The sequence below is a fragment of the Meriones unguiculatus genome, chromosome 5 (genome assembly GCF_030254825.1).
Source record: "Meriones unguiculatus strain TT.TT164.6M chromosome 5, Bangor_MerUng_6.1, whole genome shotgun sequence".
NCBI lineage: Eukaryota > Metazoa > Chordata > Mammalia > Rodentia > Muridae > Meriones > Meriones unguiculatus.
In genome coordinates, this window is record NC_083353.1 from 37,824,673 (window position 1) to 37,852,628 (window position 27,956).

A 27,956-nucleotide genomic window follows, 5' to 3' on the forward strand; every position below is an offset into this window, starting at 1 on the left:
GGCTCCCTGGTTATTAAAGAGGGCTGCGCTCAGCAAACACAGTATAAGAGCAGCAGCAGCAGCAGCAGCAGCAGCAGCAGCAGCTTACTAAATTCAGAGCAAGAAACCCAGTGGCAGGGCAGCTGTTTTCAGGACTTCTTCTGGTGAGAGGAGAGCCCCCTTGACTACCAACAACCACACAGGTCCATACACCTGAGGTGAGCTGTGACAATTCCAGAAAAGTACCGGCCACATACCCAAAAAGCTGAGGAGGCCTCCTTCAGGAACAGCCATCTTACTGCCAAGAGGATTCTCCCCAATCCCAGGATTCGAGCAGGCACCAGAAACTAACAGTCAGCACTTGAGACAGCCAGACACAACCAACAAAAGCCAAAGCAATGTCATCTCCAGAACCCAGTCATCCAGGAGCAAGAAGATCTGGACACCCCATCATAAATGAAATTCAAAAGAGTGACCTTACATCTATGGTTATGAAGAGGGTAATGGAGTAAACAAATGAAATACATAAAGAAATAGAGGAAAAAAAAGTCAAACAGATTATGTCCAGCCCTACAGAAATATAGGAAGATGCAGCCAGTTTGTGGCCTTTACAGAGGAAATAATTACATCACTGAAAGAAATAAAAGAAACAGAGGAATGTTCAAACAAACAGGTGGAGGAATTGAAGGAAAAACAGGGAAGTACAGTCAGACAGGTTAAGGAAATCAACAAAAAGGTTCAAGAGCTGAAGATAGAACTGGAAAAATTAAAAAAAAAAAAAACACAAACGAAGGAAATCATGGAGACTAAAAACTTAGCGAAGAAAACAGGAAATATTGAGGTAAGCAAAAGCAACAGACTACAAGAGATGGAAGAAAGAATCTCAGGTGTGGAAAATATAATGGAGGAAATCAATGCAAACATCAAAGAAAATGTTAAATATAAAAATTTCCTGACACAAACCATCAAAGAAATCCAAGACAACATGAAAAGACAAAATTTTATTTCATGGTTTTTTTTTAAATAATAGGAAAAAGATTCTCATCTCCAAAACCCAATATTAAAAAAAAAAAAAAACATGAAATAAAATTTCCCCAATTTAAAGAGAGGACTATAAACATACAAGAGGCATACAGTAAAATCAGACCAGAAAATAAAATCCTCCCACCATATAATAATCAAACAATAAGTATACAGAACAAAGAAAAAAATACTAAAAGCTGAAGAGAAAAAGGCTAAGAAACATAAAATCACACTTGATTTCTCAGCAGATACTATGTAAGCCAGAAGGGCATGGACAGATATCATGCAGACCCTAAGAGAACACAGATGTCAGCCCAGGCTACTATATCCAGCAAAACTCTCAATCATCACAAATGGAATAAACAAAAAACATTCAATGACAAAAACAAATTAAAACAATATCTATCCACAAATCCAGCCTTACAGAAGATAATAGAAGGAAAAATACAACCAAGAAAGCTAACTACATTCAGGAAAACAAAAGAAATAAATTACCTCACTACATCAAAACTTGTGTATCCAAGCACACAAATACACTACTACAATATACTACACAAATACAACTAAGAGCAAAATAAAAGGATCTAACAGCTAATGGTCATTAATCTCTATCATCATCAATGGAATTAACTCTCCAATAAAAAGACAAAGACTAAAAGAATGGACACGTAAACAAGATCCAACAATATATTGCATACAAGAAATATAACTAAGTCACACGATAGACATTACCTGAGAGTAAAGACGCTTTCCCAAGCAAATGGACCCAAGAAGCAAGCAGGAGTAATCATTCTAATATATAATAGAATGGACTTTCAAGAAAATTAATAAAAAAAAAAATATGAAGAAGGTCACTTCATACTCAACAAAGGAAAATTTCTCCAAGAAGACAACAAATTGTGAACATCAATGCCCCAATAAAAGGGCACCCACATTTTTTAAAGATAAAACATAACACATACATCAATCCTCACACATTAATAGTGGGAGACTTCAACACCTCAGCTCAACAAAACAGAAATTAAACAAGGAAACAATGACTCTAACAGAGGTCATGAATCAAATGGACCTAACAGACATCTACAGAACCTTCCACCAAAACACAAAAGAATGTACCTTCCTCTCAGCATATCATGGAACCTTCTCAAAAATTGATCATACAGTCAGACATAAAGGCTCAACAGATAAAAGAAGATTGAAATAATCCCTTACATCCTATCAGACCACCGTGGACTAAAGCTGGACTTCAACAACAACAGAAATAACAAAAAGCTATGCACATATGGAAACTGAACAACCTGATACGCACTGACAGCTGGGTTAAAGAAGAAATAAAGAAAGAAATTAAAGAATTTCTAGAATTCAATGAAAATGAAGGTACAGCATACCAAAACTTATGGGACACAATGAAAGCAGTGCTAAGAGGAAAGTTCATAGCACTAAGGGCCTTCAAAAGGAAATTCAGGTCATCTCATACAGCAAAGTAACAGCTCAACTGAAAGCTCAAGAGGGGAAGAAAAAAAAAAAAAGGCAGGCACACCCAAGAGGAGGATTGAAAATAATCATACTCCAGGCTGAAATGAATAAACCAGAAACAAAGAAAATACAAAGAATAATGTAACCAAGGGCTGGTTCTCTGAGAAATATAAACAAAATAGACAAACCCTTAGCCAAACTAACTGAAATGCAGAGAGACACTCTCCAAATCAACAAAATCAGAAATGAAAAGGGAGACATAAGAAACAGACATTGAGGGATGACAAATATTCATTAGGTCTTACTTCAAAAGCCTATATGGCAAAATATTGAAAATCCAAATGAAATAAATGGATAATTTTCTTAATCGATCTCCCTTACCAAAGATGAATCAAGATCAACTAAATAAATTAGAGAGTCCTATAATCCTGAAGGAAATAGAAGCTGTCATCAAAAGTTTCCCATACAAAAAACAAAAGCCCAGAGCCAGATGGTTTCAGTGCAGAATTCTACCAGACCTTCAAAAAAACAGTTAACAACAATATTCTTCAAACTGTTCCACAAAACAGAAAGAGAAGGAACATTACCAAAGTCATTCTATGAAGCCACAGTCACCTTGATACCTGAACCTCACAAAGACCAAACAAAGAAAGAGAATTTCAGGCCAATCTCCCTTACAAACATTAATGCAAAAATACTCAACAAAATATTTGCAAATCGAATCCAAGAACACATCAAGGATATCATGCACTATGACCAAGCAGACATAATCCCAGGTATGCAGGGGTGGTTCAATATACGAAAATCCATCAATGTAATCCACATATAAACAACCTGAACAACAACAACAAAAAAAAATACATGATAATCTCCTTTTTTTTTTTATCAAAACACATTTGATAAAATCCAACACTTGTTTATGTTTAAAGACCTTGACAGATCAGGGATACAAGGCACTTACCTAACATAGTAAAGGTAATATACAGCAAGCCTATACGGAATATCAAACAAAACGGAGAGAAACTTAAATCAATCCCTCTGAAATCAGCGACACGGAAAGGCAGCCCACTCTCTTACTATCTCTTCAAAATAGTTGTTAAAGTCTTTGCTAGAGCAATAAGACAATTAAGGAGATCAATGGAATAGAAATAAAAAAGGAAGAAATCAAAGCATCAGTATTTGCAGATGATATGACAGTATACATGAGTGACCCCAAAAATTCTACCAGGGAACTCCTACAGCTGAATAACACCTTCAGCTAACTGGCTGGATACAAAATTAACTCAAAAAAATCAGTAGCCCTCCTGTATACAAAAGACAAAAGGGCTGAGAAACAAATTTGGGAAATTATATCCTTCACAATAGCCACAAAGGACATAAAGTACCTTGGTGTAACTCTAAACAAGCAAGTCAAAAACCTGTATGAAAAAAACTTCAAGCCTCTGAAGAAAGAATAAAAGAAGATATCAAAAGATGGAAAGATCTCCCACACTCATGGCTTGGCAGGACTTACATAGTAAAAATGGCCTTCTTACCAAAAGCAGTGTACAGATTCAGTGCAATCCCCATCAAATTACCTGCACAATTCTTTACACACCTTGAAAGAAAAATTCTCAACTTCATATGGAGTACCAAGAAACCCAAAACAGCCAAAACAATCCTCTACAATGAAAGATCTTCTGGAGGTATTTCCATCCCTGATATCAAGCTGTACTATAGATGACATGGTACTGGCATAGAAACAGAATGGAGGATCAATGGAATCCAAGAGAAGACTCAGAAATAAACCCACACATTTATAAACACCTGATTTTTTACAAAGATGCTAAAACCATGCAATGGAAAAAAGACAGCACATTGAACAACTGGTGCTGCTCTAACTGGATGTCTACATGTAGAAAAATGAAAATAGATCCATACTTATCACCCTGCACAAAACTAAAGTACCAAGTGGAACAAAGACCTCACCACAAAACCAGACGTACTAAACCTGTTAGGAGAAAAAGTAGGGAAGAGCCTTGACCTCATTGGCACAGGAGAAAACGTCCTGAAGAGAACACCAACAACACAGACTCTAAAAAATCAATAAATGGGACCTCATGAAACTGAAAAGCTTCTGTAAAGTAAAGGACACTGTCATCAGAACAAAACGACAACCTACAGAATGGGAAAGCGTCTTCACAAACCCTGTATCTCAGAGAGGGCTAATATCTAGAATATATAAAGAACTCAAAAAGTTAAACAGCAACAAATCAAGTAACCCAAGTAAAAAATAGGATATAGAGCTAAACAGAGAATTCTCAAAAGAGTAATATAGAAGGGAAGAAAAATACTTAAAGAAATGTTCACCATCCTTAGTCACCATGGAAATGCAAATCAAAACTAGCCTGAGATTTCACCTTACCTACCCATCAGAGTAGCTAAGATAAAAGACTCAGTGACAACACATGCTGGAGAAAATGAGAAAGGGGAACCCTCCTCTATTGCTGGTGAGAATGTAAACCTGTACACCCATTTTGGACATCAATCTGGTGCTTTCTCAGACAATTGGGAAGAGTGCTACCTCAATATCCAGCTATACTGGGGCATATATCCAAAATATGCTCAAGTATACAATAAGGATATTTGCTCAACCATGTTCATAGCAGCTTTATTCGTATAAGCCAAAATCTGGAAATAACCCAGATGTCCCTCAACTGAAAAATGGATACAGGAATTGTGGCACATTTACACAATGGAATACAACTCAGCAATTAAAAACAAGGAAATCAAATTTGTAAGCAAATGGTGAGAACTAGAAAAGATCATCTTGAGTGGGGTATCCCAGAAGCAGAAAGACACACATGGAATATATGCACCTATAAGTACATATTAGACATATAATATAGGATATCATACAAAAATCTGTACATCTAAAGAGGCTAAGCAAGGAGGAGGACCCTGGATAAGATGCTCACTCCTCATTCAGAAAGGCAAACGGGATAGATATCTAAAGAGAGAGAAAACAGGGTACAGAACAGGAGTCTCCACAGAGGGCCTCTGAAAGATTCTACCCAGCAGGGTATTAAAGCAGATGCTGAGAATAAGAGCCAAACTTTGGGCAGAGTGCAGGGAATCTTATGAAAGAAGGAGAGACAGAAAGACCTGGAGAGAACAGAAGCTCCACAAGGAGAACAACAGAACCAAATAATCTAGGCACAGGGGTCTTTCTGAGACTGATACTCCAACCAATGAGCATGGCCTGGAGATAAACAAAACCCTGCACAAATATACCCCATAGCAACTCAGTATCCAAGTGGGTTCCCTGACAGGGGCTGTCGCTGACATAAACTCAGTGGCTGACTCTATGATCACCTACCCTGAGGGTGGAGGGGCAGCCTTACCAGGCCACAGAAGAAGACAGTGCAACCAGTTCTGCTAAGAGTTGATAGGCTAGGTCAGATGGAAGGAGAGGAGGACTTCCCCTATCAGTGGACTGGGGGAGAGGCATGAGAGGAGAAAAGGGAGGGAGGGTGAAATTGGGAGGGGAAGAGGAAAGGGGCTACAGCTGGGATACAAAATGAATAAACCATAAATAAGAAAAATAAATAAATTTTTTAAAAAACACTATTTGAAGAGCCACAAATTAATACCATCTCAATTCTAAAGTCCCCCTTAATGATTTCCAATAATTTCCTAGATAAATGACAGCAGATTTTAACCAAATAAATAAAACTTTCTAGAACCACTTTCGTAGATGCTGGGAAAGGAGCCACAGATAATTACACTTATGTGTAAGTGTTTTATCTTCTCATTTATTACAAAAAATACTAGAAACATGTGCTGTCAAAGTTCAGAACACAGTAAAGTACATATTTTACTTCCTCATCCTAACATCAAATGATACTATTTTTGTTTAGCCAGATTACTGTACACTTAAGTGCTGCTGTGCTGAACTTTAAATCACCAGCAATTTTTAATGGCCAACTTTTTTACACTATCATAGTGAAGTCACAATGAAAAATAATTATGAAAATTTCAATCTCATCGACTTTGGTGGTTAATTTTATATATCAAGTTAACTGAATGACAAGGTACCTTTATGAACCATTACATTTGACAGAGCAGCATTTGAATTAGTGTACTACGCTAGAGTAATGTGGTTTCCAGCATATAATACATACTGTCTGAATAAAAAAAAAAAAAAGATAAATGCTGCCTTCTTTTATCCTCCTATATTTCACTGATTCCTCTTAAGCCATTTTTTTTTAATCTTCTGTCCTCAGGCCTCTGGAATTAATAAAATTAATACAATGGGTCTCTTGAATCTGCCCACAGTTCTTGAAGTAAATCTTCTCTGCAGAAGCCCATATAACATATGGACTCTCTAACTGAGTCTCAAATCAACAATTAAATGAAATATACTTTCAGAACTGCTGCCTTAGATGATCAGATCTGAAATTTATAAAGTTTCTAAAAACTTGTATTTCAATACTACTTAACTCTTTTAAATGATTTTGTTCCTTTTGTTGCTTTTATTCCTTTTCCCACATTAATTCACAAAGTGTGTCAGTAAGAATCAAATGAGAAGTTTTTAGCTTGACCATAAATATGTAAAAATAGAACCTTTATTTTGAGATTCAAACTAAGTCTTTGTTTTCTAATATTAATTTGCAAAAAATTTCAGCCCACAAAATGTTTTTATATTTTAATTTGCTTTTATTTCAAAGAGAAACTATGTAGTCAATAAATATTCAAAAGGAGCCAGACATTCTCTGGTTGAGAAACAAAGGTTCTATTGAATGATTGAATACTTTTAAAGGATAATTTTACTAATCAAGTTTCCTGTTTATAATCAAAATTACATACAAAACCTATTAGGCTTTATGGTTATACAATATTCTTGAAATTTCCAATTATTCACCCATTATAAAAACTTAAAACAATTATTTCAGGATCATTTATAGCTAAGGCCTCAATGTTATGGGTAATAAAAGCCAGAAAACAAACAAAAACACACACAAATAAACTGCAAATTATGAGAGAACTCTCTACGTTCTCAGAGATGGTTTTTTAAAAGGCTGTTACTTCTGTTATTTTCACTGTGGCCACCCTGATTTAAATCTTGGGAATAGATAAGCCATCCCATGGGAACACCAACAGAAGCAGTATCAAAGGCAACTATATACAGTTATCATAGTTCCTCAAAAAACAAATATTTTCTAAATTAAGAGCAATTAAATCTTCATTGTCTAGCTCTTTCAAATGTTTATATATAAGAAGTAATATAAAATACCTTATTTCATCAGTGTCAGGTACTTTTGTGTAGGGCAGAATGGCTCGTACACGCCTTCTATCTTCTACTGGCTGAAAACCATTGAAATAATAATAATTAGAAGCTGGGGAGATGGTTCACATCTAAGTATCTAAAGCTCCTGTCCCACAAGCCTGAGAACCCAAGGTGGATCCACAGAACCTACATAAAATTTGTTAACAGGTGCAACAGCTGCCTGCAATGCTAGTATTTAGGAGGCAGGAACAGGGGATACCCGAGGCAAACTATCAAGATAAACTAGTCAAGTGCAAAAGTTCTAGTTTCATCCAGAGACTTTGCTTCAATTAATCAGAATAATCAACAGTGACAATTCTAGCTCCCACAGTCATGTGTATGTAGATACACCCCTGACACACATGCCCCTACATATATGCAGGCCTGTATACATCATAGACACATACATATATAAGAAGACTGTATCCAAGTCAAAAGATATTTCGCCCAAAATTAAAGCCAATGCAACTTTGTATTATAAACTCCACAGGCTCATAGAAATTAAATCTTCATGGAGCCAGTATAAAGAACCTAGAAATGTTTACTAGAAATTATTGTAGAAGTATAACAGATTTTCTTCAGGTAATCTAAACATTCCTCAAATAAGATAAACAGAACAAAGAAATTAATCTTCCTTTATGATGTAAACATTTTAACTTCTCTAGTAATTATGGTAAGTTATAAACACACAAAATTATCTTAAAAATCTAATTACTTAAAGACAAAAATTAGTTTTCTAAGGAAACTATCAGTTTTTTCTAGTATTATAGCCAGAATTAAAACAAATACTTATTAAATTATACTAGATTTAAGAAATTAGTAAGATCAAAATCCATCTGATTTTGTAAAATAAAAGCTGTATTTCATTCACGTTTTACTTGCCTCTGGTGGTGCAACTGGGTAGAGTAATTTTTCTCCTTTAAGTAAACAAGAAACATGACTGTAATAACCTATTAGGTCTGAGAGTGAAGAAAAACGCCTTCCACCAATGTAGTAATCACCACACATAGCAATAATCCTATTGTAAAGGCAAAAACAGAAAATCAAAAACAAACAAATCATAATTTGAAAGGATCTTAAAAGCCAGTTATTTATTATTTATTTATTATAATTTATTCGTTTTGTATACCCACTGCAGCCACCTCCCTTGTCTCCTCCTATTCTACCCACCCTCCCTCCTTTCCAACTATGGCCCCTTCCCTACCCCTCTGATATGGGAGGACCTTCTTCCCTTCTTCTATCAGACCCTAGCCTATCAGGTCTCATCAGGGCTGGCTGCTGCATCTTCCTCTGTGGCCTTGCAAGGCTGCACCCCCAGAGGAAGGTGATCAAAGAGCCTCCAGCCACTGAGTTCATGTCAGAGACAGCCCCTGTCCCCTTTACTAGGAAACCCACTTGGAAACTGAACAGCTTATGGGCTTCCTCTGAGCAGAGGATCTAGGTCCTCTCCATGTATGGTCCGTGTGTTAAAGCCAGTCTTTTTTATTCTCTTTACTGAATGGGGATAATATCAAAACTCTTTTCCATTAACATACATTCCTCTATTTAAAAAAAAAAAAAAAAAAAAGTTACAACACTGGTAACTGAGTGTTATTTTTAGGTATTTATGGATTTGACATGACATATTTCCAAGCCTCAAATTATATAAATGAGCCAAATATTTGAAAATTTACCATCAAGACATCTCCCTTCACTTCCTATTTTGAACACTTAACAATTTTATAGACTTCTTTGGCTGTAAGTAGCTCACAAATCTCTTGAAATTTATGTAAACTATAATAAAAGGTTACATAAAAATTATAATCAAATATTGTTATGAAATTATGAGAGACTTTATTATATATTAAGAAACAGTTATTTATATATGTAATAAAAATGATAGTACCTTTAAAACTTATTCTAAAATTTAAAAGTCAAAGGTAAAAGAACATTTTATCAGTTTATACTAGATACAGATAATTTGTTTTATTATCTCCTATAAAGTGAAATAGAATATAGTAATATGTACAAATACATTTGTATATAGATACCTTACTTGAAAATGCTCTTATCTGTTTATCTCACAAAAGAGAACATGTATAGAATTGCAAGATAGTGAAGCTAAGAAGATCTAAGGACAAGCTCAACTTCTATATGGTGTTTTCTGTATTTTCTTTTACTCTACAGTCTCAGTCTACATTTTACCTTTCACCTTTTCAAAACTGTTATCTGTAATACTACATTCCTTAATTATAAACATATTTGAATACTGGCATTGTAAAGCCCAATATTATTACCATCTTTAAACAATAAGTTTAAACATTACAAGAATATTTACTCTAAATCATTGATTAATTTAATTCAAGTTTATTATACCAAAATCATTCACTTTTGTAAAAGTAAATACATTTATAAATGTGTCAAATTAAGTACTAAAGTGTCATATTAAATATCTTAAACTAGGAACAAAGACTCACCTAAAATGATTGACAACATTTGTCTGGCTAAGAAATGAAAGTACAAAGGACCCTGGCCTCCGATCACTTTCTCTTATAAGGTAGCTTCCAGATTTCCCTGCCTGCCTGAGGCGTTCTTCTGCTATAGTTCTATCAAGTTTTCCATGATACCACCTAGGAGAAAAATAAAAATAATTAAAACCAAAATACCACCATAAAAATTTCTGTGTACACTGAAAGTCACAATACTCCAAATTTTAAATATATACATTCAATTTTACTCTATTTTTTTATCTCCTCTCAAATTCCCTAAAAATACTGATTTACAAAGTTTTAAAATTTGTTCTATAAACCCAAACCTTGTATTCCTGAGTATCTTTTTCCTTCCACCCCTTGCTCCAGATTTACCCATACTGGCTCAAAATAGAAACATTTATTATTACATCAAAGGATATATTATTACATCCTGGCCTGGAACTTAAGAGTAAGATGAGTAATTAGAAATAATTTACAACTCCATATATTAAAGAATCCACCTGACATAACAAAGTACTTGGAACCTGTAGAAAATAACATTTAACTTTATTTTAGTCTTACAACCCTGTCAGGAAAAGAGAGTCACCATTAAAAAGATGGATATTGTAATTTCCTGTTTCAACAAGAAGCTGATCATTGATTGTCCTGGATTTTATGACAACTTATTTCACAACCATATATAACTGTAACTGTTCTTACAGAGAAAACACAAATGTTTTTGTGTAGAAATTCAATTGCCAGGGAACCTTTTGTTACCTAAATCATACGGTTGTGGAGATGATCATAATACTTCATAAGTTTTCTGTAAGTTTTTAAATGCTAGCCAAATTGTCTTACACACACCCATTTTTGCTAAAACGATAAATCCCCTAAAACATAGTACAAAAAATTCAAAGACTACTGTGAAGGACTCTGATGCTCCTCTTAGCCAAAATAAAATGTTTGTTAGTATCACAAATACTGTTGAAACAGTCTCTCACATATAAACTCATCATCCTGCTTATGCTTATTAAAACACATCAGTCTACTTTGAGTTCCTGTCAAGTGGACTTCTATAAAGGCATCTACAACTTCAACTGGTTAATTATGTTCTACTTTTAAACCATACTTATTATATACGGATATTAACCTACCTTTATCTCATTAGTAAAAATATCTCATGCCTCCATATTTGGGAGGCAGAGGTAGGAGGATCAACAGTTTAAGATACTCTTTGGCAACATTGCAAGTTCAAGGTCAGCACAGATAATATGAGTTACTCCATCTCAACAAAGGCAACTAAAAAAAGCAGGGTTTTGCTTAGGATTTCCAAAATAAACGTGAAAAGAAGAGGTGGAACTCATATGCTTTAAGCCATGTCCATGCCATACTTGTTCAGTGTTATGCCAGAATAATTAATAAGCCAAATCATTCCTAAGTCTTCCATCAATTTTAGAGACAAAATTTTAGAGATAGCTGCTGGATCTTTCAATCTGAACCAGCAATCAAACCAGTCAAATTAAAAATAATGAAAAAAAAAAATCACCCTATGCCTCTCCCCCATCCCTCTCTAGGACATGACCAAATTGTTTGGGTTGGTCTGGAACTTACTCTGTAGTTCAGACAGGCTATGAACTTGTGATCTTCCTGAATTAGTACCCAGAAGTAACTGGGTCTAAGGCCTAGCCTAATCTTTTTAGATCTTTTCTCTCTCTGGTCCTCATCATTAATTGTCATTAACTCCACCATCCTCATCTCACCCTGTTAGTACAGACATATTTTTATTTGATGTTATTTTATTTGAGGTGGTGATGTAGCTCAGTGGTAGAACAGTTTCCCAGATGCTTAAGGCAATGGGTTCAACTTCCAGCGCCACAAGAAAAACTCTGAAAATGAATCCATTAAATATAAAAAAATAAATCAAGAAAACAGAAAAGAAAAATAGAATAAAGATGAAATGGAAACCAAAAAAGAAAAAAAAATCAACATTTACAAATGAGTAATCACGATTTTTTTTTCCTCTCTTGTGGAGCTTCTGTCTCTTTCCACGTCTTTCTATTTCCCCCTTCTTCCATAAGATTCCCTACTCTCTGCCCAAAGTTTGTCTATGAATCTCAGCCTCTGCTTTGACACCCTGCCAGGTAGAGTGTTCCAGAATCCCTCTGTGATAGGCTCCTGTCTGTTCCCTGTTTTCTCCCTCTTCTGATGTCTATCCCCTTTGCTGTTCTGAATTAGGATTGATCCTCTTACCCAGGGTCCTCCTCCTTGATTAGCTTCTTTAGGTGTACAGATTTTAGTATGATTATCCTAGATTATATGGCTAATATCCATTTATAAGTCAGTATATACCATGTGTGTCTTTCTGATTCTGGGACACCTCACTCAGGATGATCTTTTCGAGTTTCCACCATTTGCATGCAAATTTCATGATTTCCTTGTTTTTAATTGCTGAGTAGTATTCCAATGTCTAAATGTACCACAATTTCTGTATCCATTCCTCCGTTGAGGGACATCTAGGTTGTTTTCAGCTTCTGTCTATTACAATTAAAGCTGCTACGAAGATGGTTGAGCAAATGTGAAAAAGAAAAAGAAAGAAAGAAGGAAGGAAGGAAGGAAGGAAGGAAGGAAGGAAGGAAGGAAGGAAGGAAGGAAGGCAGGCAGGCAGGCAGGAAGTCAGTCAGTCAGTCTAGGCCCAGGGATCTTTTCTGAGATTGATACTTCAACCAGGGACCATTCATGGAGATAACCTAGTACCCCTGCACAGATGTAGCCCATGACAGCTCAGTGTCCAAGTATGTTCCCTATTAATGGGAACTGTGACAATCTCTGACATGAACTAAGTGGCCTGCTCTTTGATCACCTAGCCCTGGGGGTGAGGGGGGTGGGTGGAGCCTTACCAACCAGGCTACAGAGGAAGACAATGCAGCCACTCCTCATGAGACGTGATGGAGTAAGATCAGATGAAAGGGGAGGAGGACCTCCCCTATCAGTGGGCTGGGGAAGAGGCACGGGAGTAGAAGAGGGAGGAAAGGTGGAATTGGGAGGGGAAGAGGGAGGGGCCTACAGTTGGGACACAAAGTGAATAAACTTTGATTAATAAAAATAAATTAATTTTTAAAAATGAATAATCAAATTTACAAAATTAGGAGCTAAATGAGATTTAACAAAAAAACATATTTTTAAAAGCTAGATTAACTTGAAAATATGCTTATTAAATAACAAAATGAAATAAGAAAGTACAGAAAAGAACATAAATGATGAATGGGACATTATTTACATATATGTAATGGTTTGATTGGATGTCCCCCAGAGTCTTGGGCATTTGGATACTTGGTTCTCAGTTGGTAGCACTATTCAGGTAGGTTTAGGAGGTGTGGCCTTGTTGGAAGAGATATGTTACTGGCTTTAAGAGTTTAATAACCCACCGAAGCCCAGATAGCACTCATTCCTAGAAGCTTAATTGTTCAAGATGTGAGACCTCAACTTCCTGCTTGTGCTCCACTATTATAGAACCATAAGCCCAAATAAACTCTTCTGTAAGTTGCCTTGGTCATGGTGTTTTATCATAAAAATAAAAAAGAAACTAAAACATGAAAAGTCCCTTTAAAAAGTAGGAAAGAGAACAGGAGAAAAGAAAATTGGAGAAAATCCAAAATATTCTCAAAACCAAAAAAGTAGGAAAGAGAACAGGAGAAAAAAAATTGGAGAAAATCCAAAATATTCTCAAAACCAAGAAAGATAGTAATACAGAAATAATTAATTCCATATATGCCAAATAAGAAAAAGTGATAGAGGCAGATAAACAAGAAGACTCTAGCCCACATCAAGATGTATCAGAATAGCGGGTATGATGGTGCATGCTGGTAATCCCAGCACTCAGGGAGGCAGAGGAAGGCTGATCTCTTTGAGTTCGAAGTCAGCCTGATCTACAAAGAAAGTCCAGGAAAGTTAAGGCTGCAGAGAGAAATGCTGTCTTGAAAAACAAACAAACAAAACAAAACAAAAGATGTATCAAAACAAAATTGCTAAAATTCAAAACAAGATTAAATCATAAAAGCGGAATATAACAGACATTATGTTAAAAGGAACAAAGGTAAAAATCTTTGCTAACTTTCCAATATTAACAGTAGCAGCTCAATGGATAATTCAGACTTTTGTAGGAAATTTTTTATTACTCTGAACCCAAAATCTTATACATAGAAAATATCCTTCAGAAACAAAAATAAGTATTTCAGACAAAGGAAATAAATTTTTAACAGCAGATATCAAAAAATATATATCTAAAAGAAGTTTCCTGGAGGGTTGGGGGGCGTGATACTACAAAGAAAGGTGGAAAGTCAGTGTAAAATACAGAGTTTCTCAAAGGATAAATATATGGGTCAATCTAAATAAAACACTGACAGTATAGCAATAATAATGTCTAGTTAGTATTAAAGCATATATACAATGAAAATGCAAGATAATATAAAAGGCTAAATAAAAGCAAGCTGAGTTTAGGTGTCCTAAGTTCTTTTTCTTTTCTTCAATAAAACTGTAATAAATCAATGATACATACTGCAATCTCAAGGACAACCACTAAAAAAAAAAAAAAATCAGAATTATCATTATCATACTGGCGAAGACAATAAAATCCATGTGTGTGTGTGTGAATCATCTTTAATGTAAGAAAAGAAATGCTAAAACTAATGGGAACTAAGTTACATCATACACACACAAGACAAGAAATATTATTAGAGGTACAAACATTAAAATATAAAAAGTATAAATAGAAAAATATATATTTTTTAAAAAATAAGCCCCATGAAAGACCACTCTACTACCACCACGGAATGGGATACTTGCTAACAAAAGCAAATAAAAAATTTAAAATCAGCATACAAACCATGACAATATTACAAAACATACAAAGAAAACTATTCACTATATCCCATCAAGTGAATAGAAAGTTAGCTAAAACTGATAATATGCCTAATCAACCAAGTCCCATTAACAATGACCAAAAATGCTCAGAGTGTGTTACCTAACCTAAGTGTAATTAATCAGGAAAATATTATTTTCAGGCTGGTGAGATTGGCTCAGAGAGTAAAGGCTCTTGTAGACAAGTCTGACAAACTGCTATCTATCTCCAGAACACAGTGGAGGGAGAGAATTAATTCCCACAAGTTACCCTCCTCTACATTCCACACGTGTGCTATTGCTCTCTTTCTCTCTGTCGTGCGTGCATGCGCACACAGACAAACAGACACACTATAGACAGACATGTCATTTTTTAGCAGAGGTATCAAACGTCTCTACTACTTTTAGATCATAGTTAGAGAGGAAATTTTAAAGTAAAACGTGGTACTAGTCAAAAGCATAAGCCAAAATAAATTAAAAATTTTTAAAGTAGAGAAATTACTATAATCCTGAAACTTTAAAGGTTCCTAGTTACTTATAAATTAAGCACTTCTGTACTTTTTAATGGCTTGTCAAGTCAAAGATTCGAATCAATAAGTACTAGATTCTCTATCAGTTTTGACTTATAGATACTATACTCAAGAGGGAAATCTTGAATTTCCCTCTGAATCCTTATATTAAAAAAAAAAAAAAAAAAAAAAAAAAAGGACTCCTTGCTCAGATGCAGCCCATGAACAGCTCAGTCTCCATTGGGTTCCCTAGTGTGGAGAGCAGGAACTGCCTCTTGACATGAATCAGTGGCTGGCTCTTTGATCACCTCCCCCCTAGAGAGAAGGGGGCAGCCTTGCCAGGCCACAGAGGAAGACAGTCCTTATGAGACCTGATAAGCTAAGGTCAGACAGAAGGGGAGGAGGACCTCCCCATCACTATACCAAGGGAGAGGCACAGGGGTAGAAGAGGGAGGGTGGGTGGAACCAGGGGGTAAAAAGGGAGGGTGGGTGGGACCAAGGGGAAAAGAGGGAGGGGCCTACAGCCAAAATACAAAGTGAATCAATTGTAATAAATAATAATTTAAAAATAAATACTGAATCAAATGAATTTAAATAAACTTTCAATACAGTAATTCATTATAAGAGCATTTAAACCACAAACAGGTTTTCCAAAGCATTTTCTTTAACTGTAATTCTTTATAACTACCAAATGCTTAAAAAATAGCATAATTGCTATGTTCCTGAAACGTGACAGATCTGAAATTCAAATCTCTAAGACCCAGTCACAGGGTTTTCAACTGTGGGAAAATGTTGTTATGTAACTCAAGGTGAGAGTTTCTGAACATATGCCAAATATTAAGTATATTATACATAATGAATCTCAGATGTTTGTGACAGCGTTTCCCATACTGCATGGCTCATCCTCACTGTAGCCTTGGTTTGGGCCACCTTACTGTCTTGGGATTCAAAACCAATGAATTTTGCCTTTGACACCACAGACTCAAGACCTTCTGTTACTAATTTCAGTGTTTGGGGACTGGCGAGATGGCTCAGCTGTTAAGTGCTATTCTTTCAAAGAACCTGGGTTCAATTTCAAGCATCCACATGATGACTCACAGTGCTTTCTAACTCCAATTCCAGGAGATCCAAAACCTCTTCTGACCTCTATGAACACCAGGCAAGCAGGTGGTACACACATACACACAGGCAAAATATACATAAAATTAAAGGAAAATAATTAGAGCATTTTTACCATACCCATAAAATTTTTTGTTCTTAAAGAAACATAACTAGGTTGAAATGCAAAAGGGAACCAACTGTTGCCTTTTTCCTGACATCCTCCATCATGCTTAAACCAGCATGTCTTTGTGTTGTATGAAATGCTCAAAGAATAAATAATACTTTTAAAGGGGAGAAATCACATTCTGTATAAAAAATTAGCACATCTTTGGACTGTCCTATATATTAGGATATTTAATTTTTAAAGTACTATTTGATACTGGAGGTACCCAGTGGTAGAACTAGTATGTGTCTGGCCCCAGGTTCAATCTTTATATTGAATAAAAGAAAAAAAAAATTAATTCCTATTTGAGTTAGGTATGGCGGTCCACACCTTTAATCCCATCATTTATTAGCCACAGGCACATAGAAAAGGTCAAGGACAAACTTGTCTTTAAAGTGGATCCCAGGATAGTCAGAGCTACACAATAAAACCTAGTCTTTGAAAGAAAAAGAAAAAAAAAACTCTTGTTAGACTTGTTAAATTCTACTTTATTTTTTTTAAATGTTGAATGAATTTTGGCTCAAATTAAGGAAGTTTCAAATTATTTCTAAAATGACCCAAACATACTACTATTCTGTACTAAATACTTATGTGAATTAGGTTCTCAGCACTGATGATTATAAGATCAAAATAATCACTCTGGAAAACACAGAGATGCTCTGGAATTATATATTTCAGTATCAAATACGTGGTCAAGTTTTAACTCTTTATGTAAAGATATGCATGTCATCCTCATCAGTGTGCATGTTTCCTTTATCTTTGATAAATGGCAAGATGATACATGTGTATATGTATAAATATATATGCATGTATACAAACACCAGAGAATTAAACAATTCATTATAAAAAAATTATTCTATATAAATTTTATGTGCTTATATATCTGGAATCAGATAAAATTTGGGGGAATAAAAGGGACCCTAAGTGGAAACGCTTAAATTCTTCATTAAATGATAATAAATATTGGAAAAAAATCTCAATACATGTGGTGGGGAAAAGGAAGAAAATAAAACCAAAGCATTCTGCTCTTCTAACAAAGTCTACCTTCAATAAAATAAAATGTAACCTACCTACATAGATGAAAAACATAATTCCAATAGCCTTTAACATTTCCCATAAAGGAAGAGAAGTAAAGGACTCCAGCTCCTTATATCTGTTCTGTCCCAATTAAGAACATGGATGGCAGGGCTGGAGAGATGGCTCAGAGGTTAAGTGCACTAGCTGCTCTTCTAGACATCCTGAGTTCAATTCCCAGCATCCACATGGTGGCTCACAGCCATCTATAATGAGATCTGATGCCCTCTTCTGATTTGCATGTGTACATGCAGATAGAACACTCATATCCATAAAAAAATCAAAATTTAAAAAACAAAACCCTAAAAAAAAGATTTGTTAAAAACACACACACACACACACACACACACACACACACACACACACACGGATGGCAGTAGGAGACTAAGAAACACTGATGAGAACATAGGATCATGAAGACTCAGACGCACTCATAGGAAATAGATTGTTTCCTCTGCCACTGCACTCCTAAATGGCCTATTTATAACAATCATTCCATCCAATACATCACATTCACTATTTGAATACTAGAAGATAGAAAGTACAATTTAAAAAGACTGTTCAAGTATCAAAACCAGGCACGGCAGGGTTTCTAAAATCTCAAGATTTTAGAAATCTTTTGAAAGTATGAATAATATATGCAATCTAACACAGGAGGTAGAAAACCTTCAAAAATATATAGTTAAGCAGGGACATAGAAATTCTCAGAAAACATTTAAAAAACACTAGACATCAAAAACAAGAGCTGGGGAGATGGCTCAGCAGTTAAGAGTACTTGCTGCTCAGGTTCCATTCCCAACATCCACATGGAAGGTCACAACCATATATAGCTCCAGTTCCAGGGGATCTGACACCCTCTTCTGACCTTTGAGAGTTTTGTACATGTGCTGAATGGACATACACACAGGCAAAACAATATAAAAATAACTTTTAATTAGCTCTTTTCACCACCCAAAAAATTCATATACCTTTAGCTAAGCTAAAAATTAATGAGAAACTAAAGAACATATATTATAGATTTCATGACTCTACAAGAATAACAAATCACAATTATAATTCACTATGTACAAATCTGAAAATCTAGATGAAACAGACTCATTCTTTAAAAATACATAATCTTCTGATACTCACATAAGAAAACCTGGGTGTTTATTTAAGAAAATTAAGGATTTATTTTTTGGTAACTAATGTCTGGTTTCTGTTACCTACTCTAAAGGTAAAAAGAACACAAAATTTAAGAGATCTAAAAACATATGAAGTATGATTAGTAAACATTTTCAATGTTGACCATGAGATATTTTTGCACATGTGGAGGACAAAGCCTTTTTGCTAGTTACACTGTTTAGAAACACACTAAAGAAAGTAAGTTCCCTAACTAGACAGTGAACATTATGGTAAACTATTCCATTACTAAAAATCAAGATTTTTAGCCTAGGAATGTTTATTTGTAATAATTGTTATATAGTATTCTTTTTTATAATAATTGTGTAGTATTTTATACTACACAATTTATGAGCTACAGCCTGCTCATATTAAAAGGAAACATGAACAAAAAGATACACACAAAAAAAGTTTATGAAAAAAAGTTTAAAAAAAATAAGTTTTACATACTTATCTTTTAGTTAACACCAGAAACAATATACTGCCATCATTATAAAATCTATTTGTACAACAACATTAAGCACACTATATATACTATGATTTCCTTAAGGGTTCTGAACATTCAAAGTCCATATAGTGATACTAAGAGGCAGTGGAGGGGCTAAAGATAGAGCTCAGTAGAACAGGGCTTACCTAGCATACACAAGGTACTGGGTTCTCTGATCAACACTAAAGGGGGTTAAAGTGGCAGACATTTTAAGAAATGGAACCTAGGGGAGGTAACTGCAGGCACTTCCCCTGTATAGGTAAGTGTTGTCTTAGAGTAAGCTATCTCCTGAGTACACTGTTATAAAAGTGTAACTACTCTTTCTATTTGACCCAATCTACATAAAGCCATTTTTCCCTTCCACTTGCCTTTCATACTGTGATGTAGCTAAGGGGAATTCCAATAGCAGCATACAGATGAGACAACCCAATCTTGAACTTTCACTCTCTAAAATCACTACTCTTTAAGTAAACCTCTTCTCTTTAAAAAGTAAACATCTCCAAATCTTTTGTGACAGCAAAAGAAAACAAATTAAAACACTATACAACGTAGCTATTAAGCTTCATAATATTTTCCAAAGTTAAATAAAAACTTGACTATACAGCAACAACAACAAAATGTACAGGACTCTAGCTGGTGTATTCTAACTGACACCTCAAAGCAACCAAGATTTCTTTGAGTAGCTCAATAAATAATTAAGCTATGGAACATCGACATAATGAAAAGTGGTCTTTGTTAAAAATAAATGTACTTTCTGGTCATTAAATTCACATTAAGAGAAGTAAGCCCATCCTAAAAAGCTATAGACTATATGATCTCCTCATGATAACATTACAAAAAAGGTAAAAAACATGAAGTCAATAAAGGGCATCTAGTGCTGCCCAGTGCAATTAAATTCTAATTTATGTAACTGATCAACATAACAGCTACAGATGTCCTACAAGTGACCCACTGAGAACTCCTCATCTTGGAGTATTTATAAGGAATTTATAAGTATTTATAAGTAAATACTTATAAATTTATAAGTATTTATAAGTATAAATACATTATAAGTATTTATAATGTATTTATAAGGAATGAGCAAGCTAAATTCAATTACAAAGTTAAGATATACTCAACTTTGAAAATCTTGTCATAAAAGAAAGAAAAAGCTGAGAAAACTATACTAGGTTAAAGGAAGCTAAAGAAATGTAGCAGTTAAAAATGACATATATATATATTTGGTTTTGATGCAGGGTTTTTCTATGTAGCCCTGGCTGTTCTGGAATTTAGACCAGGCTGGCCTCAAACTCAGATATCTGCCTCCCGAGTGCTGGGATTTATATTCATAAACTAAACATACTAGAATATAAATGCCTCAAAAAAATCACACCCAACCAAAATAAACCAGTTAACAGTCACAACCATTTATATTAAATTTCTAATCTGAAATAGTATCACTGATGAATTCTACCAAATATTTAAAAACAATCAATATAAACATTTCATAAACTTTTTCTCCATATTATAAAATCAGGTTGTTCAGACACTAAGTGCCACAAGTATGCTGCCAATATCTCCAAAATTTACACAAATCTCAGTGACTTAATCTAGGCACAAATTCTGACTTAACTTTAAGACAGTTTATAAAAAGCCTGATGTGTCCAACACTAGCAAAGAAAGCTCTTGTTCTAATGAGAAATCCCACTAAGGGGAAGCAAAGACAAGCTACAGGCTGAGAGAAAATCTTTGCAAACCATATAGACAAAAAAAAAAAAAAAAAAAAAAAAAAACAACACACTAATATTTGGAATACGTTTAGGACTACTGAAACTTAACAACAAAAAAATCTAACATAAAAGAGAATTTTTTTAAATGGCCATCAAGATGGCTCAGCAGGTAAAGGTGCCTTCCACCAAACCTGTCAATCTGCATTTGATCCTTAAGTCCCACACTGTGAAGAGTGAGAACTAACTCCCAAGACTTATCTTCTGAAATTTGTATGTGCACAATGGGACCTGAATGTGTGCACACCTGAAATAAGTAGAAATGTAATTTAAATTTTGAGGTTTTTGTTTTAAATGATAATAGTAATAATAAGCCATTAGAAACAGGACAGAAAGGATATTTCACCAGAGAAGACATATAGGTCACAAATAAGATCATGAAAAGACTTAACATTTTTAGTCTTATTCAAGTCCTACTGAGTTATCATGAATATTTATCAGAAAGGTTACAATTAACAAGTAGTGATACCGAATATTAGTGGAGATACAGAAAAACAGGATCATTTGTATATTGCTGGTGAGGTTATAAAAAGATAAAGTAGAGGCTGGAGTTAATGGCAGCAAGAGGACTTAGGTTCAGATTCCATTAGTCCTGTAAATAGTCAGGAATGGCTGTGACAGCCCCTTGTTGTGATACCCAAAGAGAGAAGGACCACTGGGGCTTGCTGGTTGACAGCCTAACTCCAAGTTCAGGGAGACAGCCTTTGGCAGGGGAGTGAATGACAGGGTAGGACACACAGAGAAAGGATAGAGACAAGCTAGAAAATAGAGGGCAGCTTCTTACAAAAGTATATATGCAGTTTCGATACAATAAAGCAATTTTATTTATGGCCATTTACATAACAAAGAATTTTTATGTTCACATAAAAATGTACACATAAATGTTTACAACATTTTTCATAGTAGCGTAAACTAAAAGGTCTCAAATGACTGAATTGTTTCATGGATACATCTGTATCATGTGAATATCATCATCAATACTACTGGGCAATGAAAAAGAACAAAGTATTGGTATATACAACAGCATAGCTGATGCTGGACTGCATTTTCCTGAGTGACAAATGCCAGTGTCAAAGGTGACATACCAGGGTTTCATTTACATAACTAAAAAAAAAAAAATGAAAGAATAAGTATGAGGAGTTACAATTTAGTTAGAACTACAACACACAGCAACCTGGTGATGATAAAACTATTCTCTACCTCCAGTGTGGTGATAATTAATATACCTACATATGTGAGGAAACTACACAGCCCTAAACATATAACACAGTTAATAAAATCTGAATACGTTTCTTGCTCTGATACTGTACTTTAGTTACCTAAAATATTAACATTGCCAAATCCTATGCATCCTTCTCCTCTCCAGGGTCTAGTCTGGTGATTCTCCCTAACCCCTCCCCTCCACAAACCCAGCCAGATTTAGCTCCCAGATCGCACATTCAGGGGCCCCAGCCTAGTTTGGCCACCCATTACTGCTCAGAAACCAAGCTCTAGGCTTCCACCAGGACTGATTTTACTTAACTAATGCGCAGTTCACTCCTACATCATATCCAAACTCTCAACCCAACCAGATCTACCACCACAGTTCAAGCTTAGACGAAGAATGCACATCCTGTACCCCATCCCTGTCCCCTCCATCTTCCTAACTTCATTTCACCCAAGCATTTCAAACTCAATCCACCTGTGCATACTCTCTTTCTGACCTAACCTGCTCTGTCCATATCAAACTTAGAACTAATAAAATAATTTCACATACCCAGAGCTCATCCCAAAGTAGAAATAATATGAATTATCAAGCTACTGTCTCCTCCCCAAAATCTACCAGTCCTGTAGAAATGTTTACCAATGAGAATTACATAGATGACGCCCAAAAGACAGAATTTTAAAGAAAAATCATAAATTTCATCAAAAAATTAGAGAAGTTTAAAGAATACATGTGCACAATTAATTAATCAGCTAATTAATTAACTAATTAATTTAAAACAAATTGCTGAAATTAGGAGAAAGAACCTAAGGAGAATAACTCCAGTAACGTCCAAGAAAACACAAGATGATAGATGAAAATGACAAAGACAATACAGGACTTAAGAACAGAACTCAGTGGGGCACCGTGGCACACACCTGTAATTCCAGTATTTCAGAAGGTAGAGGCAGGTGAATCTCTGTGAGTTTAAAGGAAGCTTGGTCTACAAAACCTAAGACCAGGACAGCCAAGGCTATATAGAGAAACCCTGTTTGTGGGGGGGAAGAAGGAAGGAATGAGGGAGGGAAGAAGGAAGGAAATAAGGAGGTAGACAGGGAGGAAGGAAATAAGGAGGGAGGGAGGAAGGAAGAAAATAAGGAGGGAGAGAGGAAGGAAGGAAATAAGGAGGGGAAGGACAGAGGAAATTAAGGACAGAGGGAGGAAGGGAAAAAGGAAGGAAGGAAGGAAGGAAGGAAGGAAGGAAGGAAGGAAGGAAGGAAGGAACTCAACAGAGATAACAATGACAATGAAGAGGGCTCAAACTGAAATGAAGATGGAACTAAAAAAATCCAAATCCAATTAGAAAACTCAAAGGAGGACTAATGGAGGCTTGAAGGACTCAAGTACAAGTAATATTTCATATAATATGTAGTATTTAGATCCTCATAATCAAGAAAAGATACATATATCACAGTGAAGGTCAGTGTTTGAGGACTTTCAAAAATGTTTTTTTCCCAAGACCATACTTACTCTTTTAAAATGTCACTGCAGGGGAGTGATGCACATATATTAAAAAATATTTAATGCACTATTATCACCTAAATAGTGTTTATTATTACATAAATAGAATTATTTTTAAAGATTTGTCTGGGTAGCCAACAAAAGCATTACACAAAGTCTGGACTATGACTTTCTTTTTAAATGAAGCACCCCTTATGTTATACTGTAAGTCCTTTATAAACTAGTTTATATTTCTAATACTTCCTATTTGCAAAGTGTATTTCTCTCTCTTTTTTACTCATTTTCTTCACACACACCCTCTTATGTATGCTTACAAATATTACCGTGGCCCTCCTTGCTCCATTGTGCTATGTGTGCTCTGAGACCAATGTCCTTAGTACCCACTCTAGGAATGCAAGATAAGCTGCATCCTTCTCAAGTTTCAACCACAAAAAAAGAAAAGAAAAAATAGCTTAAAATATAGAAATATAAAACTCAAAGGAAATATCTAGAAGTAAAATGGATCAAGCAGAAGACAAAAATATCAGGCCAGGAAGATTAAGTAAAGGTTCTAGACCAAAACAAGAAATATTAGATTAAAAAAATAATAATAACATACAGGAAATATAAGACACTACAAAAAGACCAAACCTTCAAATTACAGGCATAGATGAATGAGAAGAATCCCAAGTTAATGCTATAGATCATAACTTCAAGAAGATCTTAAAAGAAAACAAACCCTAAGTTAAGGGAAAACATATACATACATATACAAGATGCACACAGAATACCAAACAGACAAGACCAGAAAAGAAAATCCCTACCACCTCCCACACATAAAACACCATGTATACAGAACAAGGCTGCAAAAGAGAGGGGACAAAAAAAAAAACCACATATATAACAGCTGATTTCTCAATGGAAACTTTGAAAGATAAAATATCCTGAACAAGGCATTCCAAGTCCTAAAAGTCTACAATGGCCAGATTTGACTAATATACCCTGCAAAACTATCCACCATAATTGAAAACAAAATAGACTTTCCATGATACAAACAGCCTAACCAAGACACTTTATCAAACAAACCAAACCTAAAGGAAATACACATGGCAATATTTAGGGCAAAAGAGAGGAATGAGAACAGCCAAGAAACTGTGGAAAGAAGTTTAAAGTTATCATTATAAAAACACAAAGTACCACTGAAATCACAAAACACCACTACCAAAAGCTAAAAACAGGATGAACACAATTAACACATACATTTCAATGACCTCAACTCTCCAAGAAAAAGACACAGGCTGACTGAATGAAGCAAAAAACAAAATCCATCTATCTGTTGTCTACAAGAAAGCTGTCTACAACTAAAGCTTTAAAGTTAGGCACCAACTTAGATTAAAAGAATGAACAAAAGTGCTCCAATCAAATGGGACCTGGAAACTTGTATACATCTCTATCCTAATAGGTGTCAAAATGGATTCATACTAAAATTAATCAGAAGAAAAAAAAAGGAGAGCATTGCGTTCTATTCATAATAACAGTGAAACAAGACATTACTATTCTAAACACATATGCCCAAAACTCCAGGGTGTCCAATTTCTCACACACACACACACACACACACACACACACACAGATACACACACACACACACACTCACACATAAAATACTACAGGATTTAAAGACAATAGATTAACATCAGCTCATTAACAGTTATGTGATTTCAACAGTCACTTTCTCCAATTAACAAGTCATCTCAACAACAACAGAAATGATGACGTTTAAACAGACATGATACCATATCAAATGGACTTAACTGACACCTACAGAACATTTTATTCAAACACTTAGTACACATTCTAGTCAGCAGCACATGGACACTTTGCTGTAACAAATACCCTGGGACACAAGGCAAATCTTTACAAATTCAAAAAGATTGAAATAATTGCATGTATCATTTTTTAGACAATGCAATAAAACAATACTGACAATAAAAAATCTGTAATAAACACAAAATCATGGAGATTAAACGGTTCATTAGTGAAGAGTAGGTCAAAGAAGACAGCAAGAAAGAAATTTTTAAAATCTCAGAATTAAATGAAAATGAAACCGAAAACACAACACTACAAAACCTATGGGACACACTGAAACCACTCCTTTGTGGGAAAAGTATAGTCTTAAGTGGCCTATATTTAAAAAAATCAGAACAAGCACAAATAAGTGACTTAATGGTGCAACTCAAAACTTTGGTAAAACAAAACCCAACCAAATAAAAACCCAGTACATGTCAAGAAATAATAACAATTCAGAGCAAAAGTTAATAAAACAGAAAACAACAAAAATACAAATAAACAAATCTAAGACATGGTTTGTTGAAAAGATAAACAATATTGACAGCCCACTGGCCCCAAATTAAAAGAATTATAAATTCGCAGGGAAGCATTACAAAAGACACCTTAAGAAATTCAGAATATTATAAAGGAATACTTTAAAACTGTGGACATGTTTATTTCCTTAAGTTGGAAAATCTGTAAGAATCCAGCCAAACCACCAAATTAAACCAAAAAGTCAACAACCTAACGAGAAGAGCAATTAGGAGATTAAAACAGTAAAAAGCCTTCCAGCCAAAAGATAGTAATAGTAGTAGCCCAGGGCCAGACAGATTGACAGAAGAATTCTATGAAACTTTCAAGATACACAGCCAACCTTCCTTGCTTCTTAAACTATTCAAATAAGAGAAGAAAAAGGAAGAAGCAGGCACACTTGCAAACTCATTCTATGAAGCCAGTGTCACTCTAATACCAAAACCATGTAAAAACACAACAACAAGAAAGGAAGGAAGGAAGGAAGGAAGGAAGGAAGGAAGGAAGGAAGGAAGGAAGGAAGGAAGGTTAAAAAATAATAATAACCTACAGGAAATACAAGACACCACAAAAAGACCAAACTTTCAAATTACAGGCATAGATGAATGAGAAGAATCCCAAGTTAATGCTATAGATCATAACTTCAAAAAGATCTTAAAAGAAAACCCTAAGTTAAGGGAAAACATACACATACATATACAAGGTGCACACATAATACCAAACAGACAAGACCAGAAAAGAAAATCCCTACCACCTCCCACACATAAAACACCAAGTATACAGAACAAGGGCTGCAAAAGAGAGGGGGAAAAAATGAAAGAAAGAAAAGAAAAGAAAAAAAAGAAGGAAGGAAGGAAGGAAGGAAGGAAGGAAGGAAGGAAGGAAGGAAGGAATCTCTGCAGGTCAGTATCCCTTAGGCTTAAAAATGTGCAATAAAATACTTGCCAACAGCATACAGACAAATACAGCATGACCAAGTTGGCTTTTATCCTGCGATAGAGAGATGGTTCAGCATACATGAGCCAAAAAATATAAAAAGCCACATAGATTTAAAGACAAAAATCACATGATCAAATCAATAGAAGAAAAGAAAAAGTCCTAGAGAATGTAGAACTATGGAGAACATACCTCAATATAATAAAAAACTATACAGGGGGAACCTACAGCCAAATCCTCAGTAGAGCAAAACTTGAAAAATCCTACTTAAGAATGAGACAGGATGTCCACCTTCTCCACTCCTTTTCAATATTGTGTTTGAAATACTAGCTGGAGCAATAAAGCAACAAAAGGAAATTAAAGGAAGGAATACAAACAGGGAAAGAAGTCAGAATACTCCTATTTATAGATAACCTCTATATCTAATATATAGATAACTATATATTAGAGATTCCAGAAATTCTACCAGAAAACTTCTAGAAACTAAAAATAAATTTACAATGTGGCAGGATAGAGAATCAACTTGCACAAATCAAAGCTTTTCTATACAACAACAACAAAAACACAGGTGGCAGCCATGGAC

At 35.0% G+C, this 27,956-nt stretch overlaps 1 protein-coding gene across 2 annotated transcripts in view; it reads right to left on the reverse strand.

Annotated features, from left to right (window-relative positions):
• The window catches only part of Rasa1 (RAS p21 protein activator 1), a 101,275-nt gene that overhangs the window by 60,993 nt on the left and 12,326 nt on the right, over positions 1-27,956 (reverse strand). For both annotated transcript variants that reach the window (XR_009591858.1, XM_021661930.2), the window contains exons 2-4: positions 10,243-10,395; positions 8,669-8,804; positions 7,754-7,824 (exon numbers count right to left, since the gene is read on the reverse strand). Coding sequence is in view for 1 of the 2 variants with exons in the window: in XM_021661930.2 (XP_021517605.1) it covers positions 7,754-7,824; positions 8,669-8,804; positions 10,243-10,395 (360 nt within the window). In the remaining variant the exon portion in view is untranslated. The remainder of the gene's footprint in view (positions 1-7,753; positions 7,825-8,668; positions 8,805-10,242; positions 10,396-27,956) is intronic.